The sequence below is a fragment of the Hyperolius riggenbachi genome, chromosome 4 (genome assembly GCF_040937935.1).
Source record: "Hyperolius riggenbachi isolate aHypRig1 chromosome 4, aHypRig1.pri, whole genome shotgun sequence".
Taxonomy (NCBI): domain Eukaryota; kingdom Metazoa; phylum Chordata; class Amphibia; order Anura; family Hyperoliidae; genus Hyperolius; species Hyperolius riggenbachi.
Genome location: NC_090649.1, coordinates 201,170,244 through 201,191,799, shown reverse-complemented (window position 1 = coordinate 201,191,799; position 21,556 = coordinate 201,170,244). Strand labels below are relative to the sequence as shown.

The following is a 21,556-nucleotide window of genomic DNA, read 5'->3' as shown; positions in this document are numbered from 1 at the left end:
ACTGCAAAGCTCATAAATGTGGTCATTGAGTAATTAAGTAATTGTCTGTTACTGTTACAAAAATTGGGCATAGCTAACACCAGCCAAATACATACCCAGGCAATGCTGGGTCATCAGTGGGCGGAGATAAATACAAATTTCACTGGGAGAATGTAAACTGCAGCCATTCTAACACCGTTAACAGTAGGGTTCTCAAACTTTGCACAGTTGATCACTGGGTGACTGGGATTAATATTCATAAAAGAGGGTGGAGCCTACAAAAGCCGATCCAAATTAATTTATTGCTTTTCAAGGAGAATATTCATTTGCTGCCACTCTAGCACTGTTAAGGACACAAGCTTAAAACCTGGTACAGTTAGTCATTGGGTGACTGGGGTTCAAATTCAGAAAAAGGGTGGAGCCACAGTCAATCAGATTTGTTTCATTTCAATGCAAACTATTGATGCCAAACAATGCAAAGCTCACAAACTAGGTCATTGAGTTATTGGGGGAGATTTATCAACGCATTACCGACAGTTTTTTCTTCTAAAACTGTTCTAACCAGCAGAAGAACAGTTCTGCATGATAGTAAGAAACTTCCCAAAGCCTATGTAATAGTGGCAGTTTAGGGTGGATTTCTAGAGCTACACTACAGTTAAGAAAAGTGCAAATCCATTCCTTAACTGCTGTAGATTAAGAAGTGCTCATTAGCAGTTCTTCAGATAGTGCAGGCTAGATGTGATTTGTGAAGGGCTCCTCCCCCCTCACTCAGAGCTTGCTGACAGCAGGTGTGTTGGTTACCTCAGCAACAGCAATTCCCCTCACACACTGCTTTGTCTGAGAGACCTTCCTAGCTCCTTCTATTCCTTAGAGTTTAAGAAGGAATCTGCACTATCTAGTGATTTCTTAGGATGTCTGAGACAGTTCTGCATGGATTTCCAAAACCTACTAATATTTTGTCTCAGACACTATTGATAAATCTGGCACACTGTGTGTTAGGGTTAGAAAAGTGGGCGAAGCCAACACCAGCCAAATACATACCCGGGCAACGCCGGGCAATCAGCTAGTATATATATATATATATATATATATATATATATATATATCTATATATATACATACATATATATATATATCTGTAATGAGAAGTTATACCTCACATGGCTAACCAATAAAGCTTTGTGGCTTCCTAATGGGAGTGGTTTCTGTTGTTCTCTTTTGTATTATTAGCATACAATGAACAGAGGCGCCAAAAGTATAAGATTAGATTAAATGAGCTTAAAAACCAACTTAAATGGCAAAATTGAAGGAGGAAGTGGTGGTCTTACCTCCCTCAAGCAGACACGACAACGACTGAGATTCAGACAGTCAAACACATTTATTAGGAACTCCAAAAAGAAATGCAACGCGTTTCGCAGGTTCAACCCCGCCTCATCAGGCAATACAGGGAGGAGTATCAAACAATCTGCACAAGGATTCAAATTAAGCGGCGCTTAATTTGAATCCTTGTGCAGATTGTTTGATACTCCTCCCTGTATTGCCTGATGAGGCGGGGTTGAACCTGCGAAACGCGTTGCATTTCTTTTTGGAGTTCCTAATAAATGTGTTTGACTGTCTGAATCGCATTCGTTGTCGTGTCTGCTTGAGGGAGGTAAGACCACCACTTCCTCCTTCAATTTTGCCATTTAAGTTGGTTTTTAAGCTCATTTAATCTAATCTTATACTTTTGGCGCCTCTGTTCATTGTATACAATTTTGAGTCCACCCTTGGTGGAGGGTTGCTACCCTTTCTTCCTGTCTACAGAGAGCGACTTCTTAATCCTGAGTGGGGTCAGGACAATCTCCCCACCTGCCTTTACAGTGGTTGCCTGCTGGTGACCCTGACTTGTGAGTATTTAGCAATACAAACTTATTGCCACCTTGTCCAGTACGAATTACACTATTGGGGCTCTTGGTGTTCCCTGTTTTTGTATTATTAGCGCCTTTCTTGCATTGGCATAGCTACAATTCATGGGCCCCCTAACAAAACTTTGATGTCCCGTCCCAATGTTCCCACCCCTTCCCTTGCCTCCCCTTGGTGCCCTTCACAGCCTTGAGGCCGATCTCACAAAGGCTATAAAACAAGTGTGGCCATTATGATCTTCACACCCATAACAAGTGTAGCCACAAACACACCTGATCTGAAGTGTAGTCCCCTGTATCAGCGGGAGGGAGGTTAGTAGTTGGCCCCCCCACAGCTCTGAGCCCCCCTGTAATCACAATCACAAAAAGTAAAGTAATCGCTATGACAGGGAGTTGTGCTTTGCTGCAGTTGTGCGGAGTTATGTATTATTATGCAAATATAGCTCTGTAAATGCCTGCTAAAATGATGGTCAATGTTTTTTCCTTGTCGTGGAAACACTGCAGGTTATACAATAAGTGAGCTTACAGGATGCGTTCACTGAGCATATCTAGAAACAGAGGCCCCTTACTTTGACATTTTGGGATTTGGTTGCTCCATGTTCCATCTTTCCTGCACTCAATCTGGAAACTCTCCATTTCAACGTTGTCCTATTGTGGAATGAAAACATTTACGGTTATGAACATTAAAAGTAAAGCTCGGTAAGTAACATACATTATTGATATGGGCAAGTATAACAACATATTAATTTACATATCAAACTGTGCCACCCCAGTGTACCACTACCTTTCACAACTTACCCTTTGGATGGCAGTAAGTTATCTATTAAATCCCCTGTCCAGGCAAAAAAGCACTAATCTACCTCCCGTTTCCACTGGAGTAGCAATACAGTGTACATTTTGAAAACTAAAGTCCGTAAATACCTTAATTTTGATATAAACTGTTTTATTGTGCTTTTCAATTATGGACAGGCAATCCAAACTACACCCATTCAGGCTTCATCAGACCCCTCAATTGAACTTAAAATGAAGGGGGTTGAGTAGCAAGTTACCAAGCTCCCTTTCAGCAACTGATTAGAAGGGCTGGGGACCTACCCTTCCATTCTTAAAATGTAGATCTGCTCAGATGGACTCGGAGAGAAGGACTAGGCAGAGGAGTATATATATATAATGATTTGTCTGTTTTGATGTATCTTTAGGGTTAAATAATATTACTCACCTTTAAGACCCGATAGCCAGTGTTACATGAAATCACAGCTTGGTCTTTAAAAGTGTACTTTGTTGGACCAGGATCTATTTTCCCATTTAGAGGCGCCTGGAGATCAGGGCATGAAATTCCTAAAATTAAAAAAATCCACAAAACTGTTAACAAACATCTCTAGGCAGAATACAAAAATGACCCTCATCTGCTGAAAGAAAACTAGATACCCATCCTTCCAATAATGCCCCTATTTATCTTTGGCCCTCCTTTTTTAATTTATGCTCTTTTCCCCAAGCATTACAATGAACGTGACATGAGTGACTGATGCATCTGAAGCATCTTTTGTCTCTATTCACACCATCACCAAAGGATGACATCACCATGAGGCTAGGAAGGAATATGAGTGGCATTGGAGAGGTTGGGCAATGTCGGGTGCTGCATTAGATAAGAGAAAGCATGGCATGGGAGGGAGGGGAGTGGCTGGCCTTCCGCAAAAGGAAGTGTAATTCATCACCAGGATCTACTGCGGCTCAGCTGAGTCTCACTCATGACAGCAGAATATGATGCAAAAGTGGCTGGACAGAATAAGATGCTGCCTTCTGCATTTACAGATCTGCTTTCATGACATTTAACAACATGATCCTCAAAAAGTGACATATAGCAAAGAGCATCAGGAATAATCATACTAAATAGGTCACCTGTGACTGTGTAAGACAACTTCCACCCTCCGTTCTCTCCTGAATTGTCGCTGTGGAACAAGATCTGAACACTGTTGCTTCCAGTTTCTATTCTTCCTGGTGATTTAACTCCACAAAATGGACCATATTCTTTGTTTCCAGCTTTGATCTAGCCATATACAAATTGCAAGAATAGTCAACTTTTTATGAAGACAAACTGTGCATACAGTATGTACTGTATTGTAAGTGTTTTCTTCCTTTCGTATACAATATTTAATTTACGTAAAATTGAAATAACAGAATCAACCAGATCAGATATTTTATTTACTGTATATTTATATTTGCAATTGAAAAAGTACCAAAAAGTAGGTGAAAAAGTACTACAGTATCTTATGTGAAGCATTTTGTTGCTTGCTGGTGATTGAAACGGCATTTTATTGTCAAGTTTGAAAATAATACTTAGGAGATAACTCAGGAGAAAAAATGTATTGCATATGGGCCTAAGGCCCGTATGCAATTAACCTTCTCTCCTGACTTTTCACCTTGGTGATATTTTTTCACAATGTCATACAATGCATTTTAAACCACCAGCAAGCAAGAAAATAATTTTGATAGTACTTTTTAACCTACTTTTTGGTATTTTTTCAGTTGCTAAGTGCTTAAAAGTTATTTTTTGAAGATTTTTTGAAGAGATGAAAATGTATTTCGTAGGACAAAACTTAGGAGAAAAAGTGAATTGCATATTGCCCCAGGTGTGAAGGCCATCTCCGCCCATATGCAATTAACTTTTTCTCCTGAGTTATCTCCCTAGGAGATAATTTCCATATTCTCTTCAAAATAACTCTTGAGCATTGTAGAATTGAAAAAGTACCTCGAAATTGGGGAAAAAGTAATAGCAAAGTTATTTTGAGTATTTTCCTGCTTCCTGGTGGTTTAAAAGGCATTTTATGACAATGTGTAAACATGTCACTTTGGGGAAAATTCAGGAAAAAGGCCTCATTCACACCTAAAAGCGCAAAACGCCAGCAATTACCGCCAGCGCTTTGCTGGAGGGATTTTCCCGCAATTAACGCGGAAAAATCACTGGACACTGCAGCGTTTTGGGAGCGATCACGATTAGCGGTGCTATGCATGCTAATCGCGATCGCTAATCGCCGGCAGAACGCTGCATGTTACCTGTTTGTGGTTAACGTTAACCACAAAAGCAGCAGTGAGAACACTGCCAAAGGCTTACATGGGCTAGCGGTTTTTAAAAACCGCTAGCGTGTTGCGCTGAGCGGCAATCACGCAATTTCCACTCAAGTGTGAATGGGGCCAAAAAGTAAATTGCATATGGGCCATATACAATTCACTTTTTTACCTGAGTTTTCTCCTAGGTGATATTTTCCCAACTTGTAAATAAAATGTCTTTCAAACCACCAGCAAGCAAGAAAATACTAAACATTATTTTGACAGTACTTTTTCACTTACTTTTTGGTACTTTTTCAACTGCAAAAAACTAAAAGGGTATTTTATATTTAAGATAAAAAATTATCTTGTAAGAGAAAACTCAGGAGAAAAAGTAAATTGCATATGGTCCAGTTTCTCTTTGTGGGAAGTTGAAGGTTACTGCAGTTATTGCTTTGGTGATGTTCAGTAGCACCAGCATTCTGTGGGGCAATGGGTACCCCAGTCTTCCTCTAATTGAGCAGTTATTCTTTTAAGCTCTTTGAACTTTTGGTGTTTCCTACTTTTCTGGTTGCTATAGACAATGCTCATGCAGCAGCCGCATCATCTTGTCATATGAAGGAAACATCAAGAATATATAGTTTTTGTTTGTTTGTTTGTTTTTTGCCATTACAGCTTTATCCTTCACCAGTCAGTCCTTTTCCAGAAATTCTTGAACAGCAAGACTGCCGCAGACTGAGCAGAAGCAGTCAGTTTTAAGATTTACTGACAAATTGTTCATAATGAATAGCAGACAATGTAGCCGTTTAGTAGAAGTAAATCTGTGAACAGGAGACAGTTGAGGTTTTGGTAACGGGTAGCTGTGAGGTTGGCACCAGTGGTTTGGCCTCCGATTCCTTGTTCTGGCTGCACGACTTTGGTTTTGCTTTGTGCTTTTTTTGTGTATTACTGTTTTCATTGGTGGTTCTGCATTTGTCTCTGCATTATATCCAACTATGACCTTTTCCCCATATAAAGTCTTATTCTGGGGCAAACATTTTTACTAGATATGTGTAGGCACCTAATGGCAAAAATTGTTTATGTCTGGATAGAGGGTCTTTGAACAGCAGATGTCAAATGATTCACTTATATACTATCAGGTCAGGACTTAGGAGGAGCCCAGACACTTATGTACCCAAGACTGCCATTGTTAAGGCTGCCATACACTGTTCGATTGCCACCATATCGACCAACAGATAGATCCCTCTCTGATTGAATCTGATCAGAGTGGGATCTAATGGCTGCCCATACACTGCACACAGATTTTGAATGGAATCTGCCTTGAGATTGGGTTTAATAAACGCCTTTCCTTATTGTCCCCTTAATGGGAACTCCCATCCTGACAAAATCTTCTTTACTAATGCCTAACCTATATCCACAAATCCCACAATACCTATTCCTAACTTATACATTTTACTGTTTTTTTCTGGCTTCAGAACTTGCACCAAACCCGCCACCATCCCACCTCTGAGAATATTTTTAGTGTCCAGTCTGTTTCTGTACCCTCACCCCTGACACCAATGCCCCTTGCTTCCTCCTGGATCTGCCTAGAAAATGCAACCTTTTATAAAGACACCAAAATGTTGCTATATACTACATGGATCTGATCATTAGCAGCTAATGTAAATGATTAGACCTTGGAAGATCTTTACTCACCTAAAACCTTAGTTCCTCATATAGTAATTTTTACTAACAAGTATTCTGCAAGAATGAGTATTGTTTTACTAGCACAATGAAAATGGCAATTGGGAAGTCTTAAACTCATTCACAACCAATTCCTTATCATAACAGGCAGCTTGGTGACATTATATATAGTATGCTCCCCTTTCCACAATGGGGTCCCCAGTTTATTGCCTTCTTCCCAAAATGGCTTTATGACTATGGCAGGGAATGGATTAGATTAGGAGCTTCCAGTGAGGAACTATAGCTATAGGGATACAGTTATATACTGTAAAGTGCTGTGGAGGGTGTCAGTGCTATGTAACTATTGAAATAGGTAAGACACTGAAGACGGTGCACAGGTCCATGCTATACCTTCTAATTCCTGTGTGGACAAATTAAACAGCATCAGTGGAAAAACAACTTATACTTAACTAATTGGTATGTTAATGATTCATTGAAATACATGTACCTTAAGAAAATCATAAGGACAAGACACATCTGGGTGATCTTCAATATCAAAGTTGTCATCAAACTGAAGATTGACCACAAATCCCTCCTCCAGCTCAATTCTATACAGGCAGTCAGAGCTCTTGGGATATGGATTAGGGTAATCTGCGCTGGAAATTGTTCCACTCCTTTGTGTGTACAGATTTTCACTGCATTCCACTGCAAATAAAGAATCATCTACTCAGTATAATCATAGCAATATAATACAGAAAAAACAGAATGTAAATCAAGTTTCATTCACATCATGAATCGATCATAAGTGTATGGTATGTGGGTTTGATTCTTTTTGATTATTTGGTCAAGTGGAAAAAATGATCAGATTTCTCAGAAAAGAAATGAAAAAACTGGATTGTGCATGGCTGCCTTAAGACTGCATTGTGTGGCTGTGCCCCTCACTCCCTCTGGAGTCACCAGTAGGTAATACATGGAGAATGAGATAATGGGCTCGATTCACAAAGCGGTGCTAACCCAGTTAGCATGCCTAAAAGACTTTAGGCATGATAACCATTGCACCATGCTGGTGAAAAGCCAGTTTAGGCGTGATAAGTTTAGGTGTGATAAGTTTAGGTGTGATAAGTTTAGGCATGCTAAGTTTAGATAAGTTTAGATCGCTTGCAAAGTCCCGCACGCAAAGCAGCGCCATTAAACTTTATACAAAGTGCACCAGTCTTTGCTAGCGTAAAACTTTTGATCAGCTGTGCACTGCGGTGCTAACGCAGTTGGCGCTTAAACTTAGCATGCCTAAACTTATCACACCTAAACTTATCATGCCTAAACTTATCACACCTAAACTTATCACACCTAAACTTATCATGCCTAAACTGAGTTTAGGCATGATAAAGGGCTTTTCACCAGCGTGCTAACTGTTAGCACCGCTTTGTGAATCAGGCCCATTGATTGCTAGGCATTACTGCCAATGTGTGAAAGCTATTGTATTTTTCGCAGGCAGACATAGCTCTAATTGCCAGCACTAGGGATCTGTGTATATGTGAAAGTATGGAAGGTTGCCTAGCAGATCAGTTAGCTGGTGCTCTGCAGGTGGTGGGGAGTACTCTGTGAATTGTGGCCAAGATAGTGGGCTGTGAGATAGGTAATTCCATAAGGATTCAAGTTCACTGGACAACCTGGGTAAACTTATATAAAGGAATCACTTAGCTACTAAACAGCACGTAGGCCTCACCTAGCTACTAAACAACACATAGGCCTCACCTAGCTACTAAACAGCACGTAGGGCTCACCTAGCTACTAAACAGCATGTAGGCCCTCACCTAGCTACTAAACAGCACATAGGCCTCAACTAGCTACTAAACAGCACGTAGGCCTCACCTAGCTACTAAACAGCACGTAGGGCTCACCTAGCTACTAAACAGCACGTAGGCCTCACCTAGCTACTAAACAGCACGTAGGGCTCACCTAGCTACTAAACAGCACGTAGGGCTCACCTAGCTACTAAACAGTATGTAGGGCTCACCTAGTAACTAAACAGCATGCAGGGCTCACCTAGCTACTAAACAGCACATAGGCCTCACCTAGCTACTAAACAGCACATAGGTCTCACCTAGCAACTAAAGAGCATGCAGGGCTCACCTAGCTACTAAACAGCATGTAGGGCTCACCTAGCTACTAAACAGCACGTAGGGCTCACTTAGCTACTAAACAGCATGTAGTGCTCACTTAGCTACTAAACAGCCTGTAGGGGTCACCCAGCTCACAGCACTTAGGCCTCACCTAGCTACTAAAGAACACATAGGGCTCACCTAGCTACTAAACAGAACATAGGCCTCACCTAGCTACTAAACAGCACGTAGAGCTCATCTAGCTACTAAACAGCCTGTAGGGCTCACCTAGCTACTAAACAAAACATAGGGCTCACCTAGCTACTAAACAGCACATAGACCTCACCTAGCTACTAAACAGCACGTAGAGCTCATCTAGCTACTAAACAGCCTGTAGGGCTCACCTAGCTACTAAACAAAACATAGGGCTCACCTAGCTACTAAACAGCACATAGACCTCACCTAGCTGCTAAACAGCACGTAGAGCTCATCTAGCTACTAAACAGCCTGTAGGGCTCACCTAGCTACTAAACAGCACATAGGGCTCACCTAGCTACTAAACAGCACATAGACCTCACCTAGCTACTAAACCGCAGGTAGGGCTTGCCTAGCTACTAAACAGCCTGTAGGGCTCACCTAGCTACTAAACAGCCTGTAGGGCTCACCTAGCTACTAAACAGCCTGTAGGGCTCACCTAGCTACTAAACAGCCTGTAGGGCTAACCTAGCTACTAAACAACACATAGGGCTCACCTAGCTACTAAAAAAAATATGTAAGGCTCATTTCCACTAAGTGAGATTCAAAGTGATTCCCTGCACGCAAATTCATGCAGGGAATTGCAGCCTACACAAATCAATAGGCTGCTTATGAATTTGAGGGCAAAGAAAAAAAGTATGGTTGGCAGCATTTCTTCATGTCACGCATGTGAATCCCTGTAGGCGTGCATTGCATGGCTAGAGGGGATTTAATGCATACCTGCATCAACACAAGTGGAAACAGATCCAATTCAAGGTTTCTCCTAGGTGATATTTTCGCATCTTATCAATAACATACCAATTAAGCCATCAGCAAGCAAGTACTTTTCCTATTGCAGAGTGCTGAAAAGTTATTTTAAACAGAAACAGAAAATGATCTCCTAGGAGTAACTCAGGAAAAAAGGTGAATTGGATCAAGCCATTTGTTTTTAATTTACATTACATTAATGTTTATCATGACATTGCCTAACAACAATCTATATGTTGACTATGAGTCAGAGTTTACTCAGGAACCTGTGAGGGGGAGGTCAGCTGATCTGACCATATGAAAAGTACATACTGAATGATGTTATAGCCTACCTTTGCATGTTCTGTTATCTGAGTGGAGAAGATAGCCAAATCTGCAGGAACAGTAAAATCCACCGATGTAATTGTGACAGTGATGATCACACACCATATCCTCATCACTTTTTTCTGCACATTCATCTACATCTGCAGTGATAGAAGGTATACATGATCATTACCTCTCACCTGTGCAAACACAAACATAACACACGTTCTTACAGCTCACTGATCATTTCATGTCTGGAGTTTCTGCATAATGAATCTGAACAAACCCTTGCGTCAAAAACAATAAAATGAAATGATGCATCTCATTGGTCAGAAAATACTGTTTGAACAAATCTGTATGGTATTCTGCTAATGAATTGCAATAGCAAACAGTGCTGAGAGCTGAAAACCCCCCAATTAGGAATAAAAGTAGAAATGCTCAATCACAAGAAAATGTATGTGTGCTCTACACCGCTACCCAGCCTCCACCTCCGGGGTGTTGCTGTGGTCCCTAGGCAGTGAGAGAGCCTGGGGCCCCACAGCCCCCCCGGTTGTATGGGGGCAATGGGAAGCCTCCCCGTGGCGCTCCTGGATAGTGCTGTATAGCATGAACTAATTCCCGCAGGGCAACCGCTTCGCGGTATTGGTTTTTGACCCTGCAAAGTTTGGCATGCGAAAGCAGATGCATTTCTGCATGAGCATGTCTCATGATAAGCCATTTTAGCCAGATTTGCACAGCTAGACTTGAAAGGGTTAAGCTTGGCGTAGAGCACGCATACATTTTCTTGTGATTGAGCATATTTGCATTCTGTCCTTTGGAGGCAGGTGGTGGATGGCTTGCTCTATAAGTGGGCTGTCTGTGCCTGTCCTCCCCCCCCCTTCTGGAGTGATGTGTGTGAGCCAGCCCTGAGCCCCACAGCTCGGGGTGACCCATGCGTCACTCCTTTCCCATGCAGTGCCCCGAGTCGATGCGCAGCAGCAGAACGCAATGGACGTTCAGGTAAGTGCCTGTTTTTAAATTTTTGGGAAATGGGTGCGGATGGCCCCCCCCGGCGCCGGCCACGCTTGGGGGGGTCGTCTGCGCTACCCAGCCTCCACCTCCGGGGTGTTGCTGTGGTCCCTAGGCAGTGAGAGAGCCTGGGGCCCCACAGCCCCCCCGGTTGTATGGGGGCAATGGGAAGCCTCCCCGAGGCGCTCCTGGATAGTGCTGTATAGCATGAACTAATTCCCGCAGGGCAACCGCTTCGCGGTATTGGTTTTTGACCCTGCAAAGTTTGGCATGCGAAAGCAGATGCATTTCTGCATGAGCATGTCTCATGATAAGCCATTTTAGCCAGATTTGCACAGCTAGACTTGAAAGGGTTAAGCTTGGCGTAGAGCACGCATACATTTTCTTGTGATTGAGCATATTTGCATTCTGTCCTTTGGAGGCAGGTGGTGGATGGCTTGCTCTATAAGTGGGCTGTCTGTGCCTGTCCTCCCCCCCCCTTCTGGAGTGATGTGTGTGAGCCAGCCCTGAGCCCCACAGCTCGGGGTGACCCATGCGTCACTCCTTTCCCATGCAGTGCCCCAAGTCGATGCGCAGCAGCAGAACGCAATGGACGTTCAGGTAAGTGCCTGTTTTTAAATTTTTGGGAGATGGGTGCGGATGGCCCCCCCGGCGCCGGCCACGCTTGGGGGGGTCGTCTGCGCTACCCAGCCTCCACCTCCGGGGTGTTGCTGTGGTCCCTAGGCAGTGAGAGAGCCTGGGGCCCCACAGCCCCCCCGGTTGTATGGGGGCAATGGGAAGCCTCCCCGAGGCGCTCCTGGATAGTGCTGTATAGCATGAACTAATTCCCGCAGGGCAACCGCTTCGCGGTATTGGTTTTTGACCCTGCAAAGTTTGGCATGCGAAAGCAGATGCATTTCTGCATGAGCATGTCTCATTATAAGCCATTTTAGCCAGATTTGCACAGCTAGACTTGAAAGGGTTAAGCTTGGCGTAGAGCACGCATACATTTTCTTGTGATTGAAAAGTAGAAATGCCACAGCTGAGTTTTATATTGTAACAGAACAAAGATGTTTACTCGGAAATCAGAATGACTTTGTGTACATCAGGTAACACTTACAGAACTACGTTCTTTATGGTAACTTTAACTAGTTCGGTACCACGGTGAGTAGAATTTATGCCGCATCTGTGGCTTTCTAACTTTGATGCGGTATATATTCTATGCTGTGGCTTAATGTGGTCCCAAACCGATTGCTTCTCAAGGAAGAAGTAAACTTGGCTGTCATGTGACGGCCGAGCTTCCTCCTATTGGTTAGGAGCCATTTTCATTGTCTCCTGATCACTGTGAGACAACCACAGTGATCAGGAAGTGAAAGACTGAAAAAAAGCCTCTGGTCCTTTAAGGGACCAGAGGTGCCCATCTGAAATAGGTTATTGGGACCATATGCAATTTTTTTCTTCTACTTAGTTTTCTCCTAGGTGATATTTTCAAAATTCTCAACAATATACCCTTTAAACCACTGTTAGGCAAGAAAATACTCAAAATAATTTTGATAGTACTTTTTACCTACTTTTTGGTACTTTTTCAATTGCAAAGTGCTGAAAAGTTATTTTAAATAGAAGATGAAAAATTATGTTCTGGGAGAAAACTCAGTAGAAAAAGTTAAAGGAATTCTATCAAACTTTTACGATTTCTGTAAGTATTATAAATCAATTTGCCAACAACAGTAAGAATTAGCACAGCATATATTTTTGTTGTACAGCGTGTCTTTGTCTTTAACTACTGTCGGCGTCCCCTGAGAAAACTGACGGCGATGGGAAATTGGGGCAGTTCATTATGCAAGAGGGGGATCCTCTTGCTGAGTACAGCTGTGGTTTATTCTATTCTGATGCTCAGCTCCCCCCACAGCAGAGCGTGTTATACAGCACGTGATCCAGCTCATAAAGTTACTGTCTGTGAGGAGCCCTCTCTCGCTGCAACTCTGAAGGAGACTCTGCTGAGCTGCCGCTTCTACGGCTCCTCTTCAGAGCAATGACACGCCCTTCTCCAGCTCATATGTTTGCCGTTGTGTAGCAAATCAGCTCAGCAGAGTCTCCTTCAGACTTGCAGCGAGAGAGGGCTCCTCACAGACAGTAACTTTATGAGCCGGATCACATGCTGTATAACACGTTCTGCTGTGGGGAGAGCTGAGCATCAGAATAGAATAAACCACAGCTGTACTCGGCAAGAGGATCCCCCTCTTGCATAATGAACTGCCCCAATTCCCCGTCGCCCTCAGTTTTCTCAGGGGACGCCGACAGTAGTTAGATAAAGAAAAAGACACTCTGCACAGCAAAAATATAAGTTGTGTTCATTCTTACTGTTGTTGGTAAATTGATTTATAGTGCTTACAGAAATAGTAAAAGTTTGATAGAATTCCTTTAAGTGCATACAGGCCAAGGCATTTTAAAAGATAGTGCACAGTTGTTATGGCTCCCACAGACAAGGTATCTGGTGATCACTTTTAGCAGCATATACAAAGGTCTGGACACAAAGATGAAGTGAAACTGGGCTTTTAATGAACTGTACTATATACATATAATGCATATAAGTGAAAATAAACAGTAATCTCTCCCACAAACACACAACAGACTATCAAACTATATACAAAATACAATATCACAATACTCATATAATTGAGGTACAGGATCAGGTAACAGGAGCAATGTCAGGAAGCAAGCCAAGGTCATACACGGGCAGATCAGGATAAACGAGTACAGAGCAGACAGAATTAGAGTTGGGCCGAACGGTTCGCCGGCGAACCTGGTTCGCGCGAACCTAGGTGGTTCGCGTGCGGGTACCGCACGCGAACTTTATTGCGGAAAAGTTCGCCCCATTGCGGTTCGCCCCATAATGCACTGAGGGTCAACTTTGACCCTCTACATCACAGTCAGCAGGCCCAGTGTAGCCAATTAGGCTACACTAGCCCCTGGAGCCCCACCCCCCCTTATATAGGCAGGCAGCGGCGGCCGTGGCCACTCGTGTGCCTGCATTAGTTAGAGTAGGGCGAGCTACTGCAGTCTCTCATAGGGAAAGATTAGTTAGCCTTAGCTTGTCCCTGGCTGCATACCTGTTCATTGATCCTGCCACTGCATACCTGTTCATTGATCCTGCCACTGCATACCTGTTCATTGATCCTGCCACTGCATACCTGTTCATTGATCCTGCCACTGCATACCTGTTCAGTGATCCTGCCACTGCATACCTGTTCATTGATCCTGCCACTGCATACCTGTTCAGTGATCCTGCCACTGCATACCTGTTCATTGATCCTGCCACTGCATACCTGTTCATTGATCCTGCCACTGCATACCTGTTCATTGATCCTGCCACTGCATACCTGTTCTGTGAACCCACCACTGCATACCTGTTCTGTTCAGTGGACCCGCCACTGTATACCTGTTTAGTGAACCCGCCACTGCATACCTGTTCTGTTCAGTGGACCCGCCACTGTATACCTGTTCAGTGGACCCGCCACTGCATACCTGTTCTGTTCAGTGAACCCGCCACTGCATACCTGTTCTGTTCAGTGGAGTTTGGTGTGTCAGTGTGAAGCAGTACCTTAATTACACTCCCTGATTGATGTATACACATGCAAGATGTTTTAAAGCACTTTAGGCCTGTCATTTAGCATTCAATGTGATTTCTGCCCTTAAAACGCTGCTTTGCGTCAAATCCAGATTTTTCCCGGTGACTTTTGGCGTGTATCCCACTCCGCCATGCCCCCCTCCAGGTGTTAGACCCCTTGAAACATCTTTTCCATCACTTTTGTGGCCAGCATAATTTTTTTTTTTTTTCAAAGTTCGCATCCCCATTGAAGTCTATTGCGGTTCGCGAACTTTAACGCGAACCGAACCTTCCGCGAAAGTTCGCGAACCCGGTTCGCGAACCTAAAATCGGAGGTTCGGCCCAACTCTAGACAGAATCAGGTAACAGGAGCAATGTCAGAGAGCAAGCCAAGGTCATACACGGGCAGATCAGGATAAACTAGTACAGAGCAGAGAATCGGGAAGTGAAGCAGCAACAGAAGCCAAGCTAACTGAAGATCTGGCAATTTTGCAAGGGGTGTGGTTGTCTTAAATAGGAAGTGGTTGACTGCTAGAAGAACACCTATTCATCAGAGTCATGCCCAGAATGTGATAATCCATCATGTGGTGAAACTGGAAACTGCAGGTAACATTGTACAGATAGCAGAGCCACCTGCTGGTGACTTCTGATAACACCAGCAAGTGAAATGGTGCAATAGTTTTCCTAACGACATATACTGTATATTTTAGATCGAAACGTAGTTCGGGGTAAGCCGCGCAGGAGGTTTTCTCAGGCCCTGCTGGGCCGATTTGCGTAATTTTTTTTTGCTGGACGCAGCTAGCACTTTGCTAGCTGCGCCAGCACACCGATCGCCGTCGCCCCGCGCTCGATCGCCGCTATCCGCGCCGCCGTAGAGCCCCCCCCCTAGACCCCGGCGCTGCCTGGCCTATCAGCACCAGGCAGCGCTAAGGGGTGGATCTGGACTCCCTTAGACGTCATGACGTCCATGACGTCGGTGACGTCATCCCGCCCCGTCGCCATGGCGGGGGAAGCCCTCCAGAAAATCCCGTTCTCTGAACGGGATTTCCTGATCGCCTATCGCCGGAGGCGATCGGAGGGGCTGGGGGGATGCCGCTGAGGAGCGGCTATCATGTAGCGAGCCCTAGGCTCGCTACATGATTTAAAACAAAAAAAAAAAGCAAAAAAACGGCAGCGCTGCCCCATGGCGGTTTTTAATATACCGCCAGGGAGGTTAAAGCTTTTTTTTCCGGCATACTGTTACTGTGTGTGCAGCAGATTTTTGATGCTGGAATCAATTAGAGATATAAGAAATCAATAGTTGATTCAACCCCAGGATCCTCCCTTTGCTATTGTACATGATCGTTTATCATCCTACCTAATAATACACAAGTGTCCCTGCGTCCCATGTCCATGTGTCAGTGTTTTTGTGCTATTGAGCATGTCCTGCACTGACACAGCCGTTGGGACAGGACGCAGGATGGGCCAGGAGGCGGGCCAGCCAGGCGTGAGCGCGCGTTTGTAAACAGGCTTAGGACACTAGTTGTATATATTTATCATCCAGTGCTGCGTAATATGGTGGTGCTTTATAAATACAATAAATAATAATAATAACTCACTGATATCTGTCAAAATTATAAATTTCAGTGTTGGGTTGGCTAGTGGCTACCCCTTAAAAGAATTTAGTAATAATGACATAGTTAGATATATACTGTACATGTATTGGCAATAATTACCGTACTCTTGACATAAAGTTCTGTGTATAATAGAGTTCTTACCAACTGCACTGTAATGGGCATCAAAGCCAGTATACCGCTCTTCATTGGAGAAATCTGACCTGAAAGTAAGGCTGAGGAAATTTGCAGGGGATACAATGACTTGCTTCCCAGGAGCCTGTTCTGTGTCTGTACTTTCCCTGCCACAGAAAGTGGACAAGACCTGTTCATCTGTTTCTACCTGTGGAGTAAAAAAACAAATAACACTCATATTGCTTCCTCTACTACAAAGCTAGTCACAGATTACTAGAAAGTGGTAGTTTTAATGTGCAAATATTTTCCTGATCATCACATTGACCTTATATATCCCCCTGATCTAACGATCACTGGAAGACATGAGTAGCCCCACAAAACTACTACCTATTCTCTTTATTTCTTTTTCTTACTTTATCCTATCAAACATTATTTTACAGAAGTACTTAACAAAGTATCTGCATAAATCAGAAATGTAATGTACTGTATATACTCGCATATAAGCCAACCCACGTATGAGCTGAGGTACCAACTTTTCCCTCAGAAACCGTGATTGACTCGTGTATAAGCCCCCTACCCAGTATAGCCCCTTCCACAGTAGCCTGATGTCCCCCTGTGCAAGTCAGCCCCTCTCCCCATAGCCAGATGTGCCCCAAGAATGGTACAGCTGTGTCTTAAGATGCCACTAGATGGCGTCATAGATATGAGATACAGCAATTGCCACACAGGAAGAATCGCTGATCATTACACTGACAATTGACACATTGCTTACATGCTTCAATTCACAAGCCAGAAGACACAGGTAGTCTTGAGCAGTGCACGCTGCACACCATGTTGCAGGGGATGGGGGGGGGCACGGACACAGCAGGAAGACAGCTAGCAAGCCCAGGATCAATAGTGCATAATCCGTACGCTCCTCTGCCAGTAACAAAACGTGCTCCACCGTCTGTTCTGCTCCACTGACTCGCATATAAGCGAGGGGGTAAGTATTTGGCACATTTTTTGTGCTGAAAAATTAGGCTTATACGCGAGTATATACAGTAAACCAAATTTAATCTTTCATGCAAATATTAAGCGAAAAAATAAATCATATCTATCTATCTTGCTGCTGCATTCTAAAATCTGCAACTAATACAAGAAGAAAAACCTGCAGTGCACCAAAGTACTGATACCTTTCTTATAACCTTTATTGTAGAATACAAAACATGGGCGGATAGAAGTCTTAAAGCCTGGTACACACCTTTAATTTTGATTGGCCAATGGTTGGCCACTATTACTACCTCCATGTAATAGGAGAGTCAACAGATTTTGAATACTCTCATACTACATGGAGCTGGTAAAATTGGTCAGTTGGTAAAATTAGTCAGTGATTAGCCAATCAAAATTGAAGGTGTGTACCAGACCAAGTTGCATTCTGAAACATGTAAGCCTTCTGTCTACCATTGTTTTGATGAACAGACAGAGCACTGAACTTATGCTCAACAAAATATTAGTAATGTGCTGCAGCATATCAGCTTTCTACCAACCCCATGTCAGAATATTACTTTAGATTTTATCATGAAGAGTTAAAAGTTTTAAAATTAAACATGTTCACAACATTCTATTCCTGGCAGGAAGACAACCTCTGGGTCAATGTCATTAGTTGCAAACACACTAAGATAAAACTTTAACTACTCATCAAATCCCAGCAATGATCAGACGTCAGTTAAATACAGTGACTAATCTGTCCATGAACTTCTTTAACAAGAATGTTTCACTGTTTCTGTAAATGGCTTTGCATTACCTCATTAATATCCATACTGGAATACTTCTTTGTGCTCAGGGGATGGAGAAAAGCATAGAAGTATAAGTACACAGAAATACTGGCAAAGGAACACAGTGCAATTCTGTGAGTAGTCACTCCTGTAATCAGTGGTGCTCGGATAGCCCGATCACGGATACGACCTATTCGGCCATGGTTGAAAAAAAAATACGGAAATTCCGTGATTAATTTGCAGATTTGAAACGGACTTCTGAATTCGATTCACGGAAAGTCGTTTTAGCTAATAGCTAGGCCCCCATACATGCGACAATCACCCAAATTGCATGGGTTATAAAGGTGATAAGGGGCTACAACTTAAACCAAAAAATCCAAAAATAACTTTTAGTATTTGAGAAAATGGATTTCAAAGTTAGATCAACACTTTAAATGCAGCTATTAATTGGTAATTATTGGTTTTAAACAGGGAAATACATTTTAAGCAATCACAGAGGTGATGGTGAGTCCCAATGGCACCTGGCGGGGTAGTACCACTGGAGGAGGATGAGTGGCCGACGCCACAAAAACACCCAGAGAGGTTTTTGTCAATTTTTTTCTTCCTTGCAGTGATAGCATTGACATGGCAGCAAAGTTGTCCGTGGACCCAGGCGGTGGGAACGCAGACTTTAATAGAGAGATAGAGCCTCAGCGGCAGCAGGTGGAGGACAACAGCGGTCAGTGCGGCAGCACAGAACGACCATGGCAGCTCACTGGTGGTACCACAGCATGATAATGATGCCCAAAAAATTAGATGCATCCATGGACCCTGGCGGTGAAACTCCGTGGAAGCAGGAGGAGGACTAAAGCGGACTAAAGAGGTCAGAAAATGGGTGCCACCGGCATCAGCTGACTCGGCCCAGGCTGTGCTGTTGATAGACGCCTCTCTGCTGCACCCCCTACAGCTGAGCGCCCTCTCACTGGCCGTGGACCAGTCCCAAAAGTGGTGGAGGCAATGGCACTCCTGCCCCACCCACGACCCCTGCCAGACAAGTTGTATGCACAAAATTTCAAGGTGGAGACAGTGTGCTGCTTTTTACAGTCAATACATGTGTGTGGGCCTTGGGACAGACGGACGTAATATAACAGAGGGCTTTTACTGATTTTTCAGAAAAGGAAATAAAAAAAACACAAAATACTGAATGCAGTAATAGAACACGAAAATCAGTGGACAGCGCCGCGATCTACCTGCACTATGCGCACAGCAAGCTAACTGGCTGCACGCTAGTAGCAAAGTACAATGTCACTGACTAAACTTAGTGACTGAACAACAGTGGCAGTGACTGCAACTAACTGAAGTTGATCACTGGCTGGCTGGCTTAGCTAGCTAACAAGTATACAGTAATAGAGCAGTAGAATCAGTGTGAAGTTGAACCTTCTTGCACTAAGCACAGCAAATCAGTACACTGTCACTGACTACTACACTGACTACAGCTAACTTAAGTTAATCACTCACTGGCTAGCTAAATACAAGTATACAGTCAATAATAGACCAGTAGAATCAGTGAATCTGCCTGCACTAAGCACAGCAATCAGTACACTCTCTCACTGACAACTGCACTGACTACAATTAAATTAAGTAATCACTCACTGCTAGCTATCTGAATACTAGTATCACATACAGTATAAGGGCAATGTAAGGACTGAAAACGCTCTTGCCGATGCACAATATGGCCTGGAGATAATCCTCTCAGTGCCACAGAGTCTAGCAAGGATGGGGCTCTGGAAATTGCTCCCACTTTATATACAGGAGGGGAGAGCAGAGCCTTTCCTCCTATGATTGGTTACTAGGGCCTGGCTGGGGGCCTCTGATTGGCCCAGGGATGTAATTTCTGCCCATTTCCGCCCAATCACGACCTAATCACGGATTTCCGCTTTTACGAATATTTGGAATCACGGAATTTCCGTGGTCGATTTCCGTGATCCAGAATCGATCACGGATTCGGATTCGGAAGTTGAATAGTGAAAAAGTGCTAGTGAATCATGGAATTTCCATGATCACGGAAATTATCTGCCCACCAGCCACCACTGCCTGACTACCCAGGCCCATATTTACATCACAGGAGCCTATAGGCTCAGATGTCCTGGCACCCTAGACTTCGCCCTCCATGGAACTACAAACTGCAGCTGAGCTGCACCACAAGTGTGCTGGCTGTCTAAGCTGTCACTTCTCCCTTAGTGGGAGAGGCCCAGTAGGTTTTCCTCTGTATGGGGCCCAGAGGTTTCTGATGGCAGCGCTGAACTCAAGGCCCACCTAACCATTTTATGTGGCCTGTAAGAGCTTTAAATGTTCATAATTGCTTCATATAAGATCTATGTTAATTTAAAGAGCAATTTTCCCAAAAGCCACCTCTCCCACAATGCACTTCTATTTGTTGACCCTCAAAGTGGCATCCCAGCACTAGAATGAAGTGTTCCTACTTCAGTGTTTCACAGCTGATTTTTCAACAAGCAAGGATTAGGAATATCAACAATCTTATCCCAAAATGTCCAAATAGAGATAAGATGACACCAAAAGAAAATAATTTAATGAAAGATGGGAAAGCGAGTATTTGTCAGTGCTTTGAAAAGACAAACAGGTATGTAATTTGTGTTATGAGGCAGTGTAGGGGGTAAAGGAGTAAAATATATGTTGAAATTGTGACTCCAAACCCAAGCTAAATATACTAAATTCGAGAAACACTTCAAATTGTCCAAGAATGCAAACTGCAATTGCAGCAGGAAATGTTTATTAACGCTACAGCCAAAAATTATGCAACAATAACAGCTAGCTTAATAATGGCTGAAGAATCACCTGCGCTTCCAATTAATATAATCTTAGTAAGGACTGGTGCACACCTAAAAGCGCTAGCATAATCGCAAATGCTAAGCGTTTTTAGAAGTGATTTTTCTGAGCGATTCTTGGTATGTGCCTAGCAATTTTCTAATTATGCCTAGCGATTTTTGGAGCATTTTGGTGTAGCAATTTTTTATTTTTTGTACAGTAGCACTGGAAATGTACGGCTTTTGAAAAAAAAAAAAAAAAAAAAGCTTGCTAAAGCTTAAAAAAAATCACTGTGTTCTAACGTTTTTTACAGCGATTTTCCACTTTTCTATACTTGACATTGAGGCTGAATCACCTCAGAAATGCTGCAGGACCCGCATTTGCGTTTCTTTAAAAATCACATCGCTCTGGTGTGTTTGAAAGCACTAGCATTTTTAAAAGCGCTCAGAAGCGCTGTAGGTGTGCACCAGTCCTAAGAGGGCTTTTGGTCTCTATAAGCCCCTTACACACTCCTGGGAGTTCTGGTTCACCATGAGCTTACTGGGTACTCTATACCTGAGAGCTTCCACGTGTTTTTAAGAGTGTGATTTTTTGATGCACTGCATGCAACCGTGTGTGAGACAGTGTTTTTCCAGTGTCTTTATTTCGTTTATTAAGGGAAAGGGTTGTTGCACTCGTTAGTTTG

The 21,556-nt window shown here is 43.3% G+C and overlaps 1 protein-coding gene across 3 annotated transcripts in view; it reads right to left on the bottom strand.

The window, feature by feature from the left end:
* MASP1 (MBL associated serine protease 1) overlaps positions 1–21,556 on the bottom strand; it is a 152,659-nt gene that overhangs the window by 105,515 nt on the left and 25,588 nt on the right. For all 3 annotated transcript variants that reach the window (XM_068281227.1, XM_068281226.1, XM_068281228.1), the window contains exons 3-8: positions 16,343–16,520; positions 10,021–10,152; positions 7,093–7,289; positions 3,777–3,924; positions 3,097–3,215; positions 2,450–2,528 (exon numbers count right to left, since the gene is read on the bottom strand). In XM_068281227.1, coding sequence (XP_068137328.1) covers positions 2,450–2,528; positions 3,097–3,215; positions 3,777–3,924; positions 7,093–7,289; positions 10,021–10,152; positions 16,343–16,520 — 853 coding nt within the window. The remainder of the gene's footprint in view (positions 1–2,449; positions 2,529–3,096; positions 3,216–3,776; positions 3,925–7,092; positions 7,290–10,020; positions 10,153–16,342; positions 16,521–21,556) is intronic.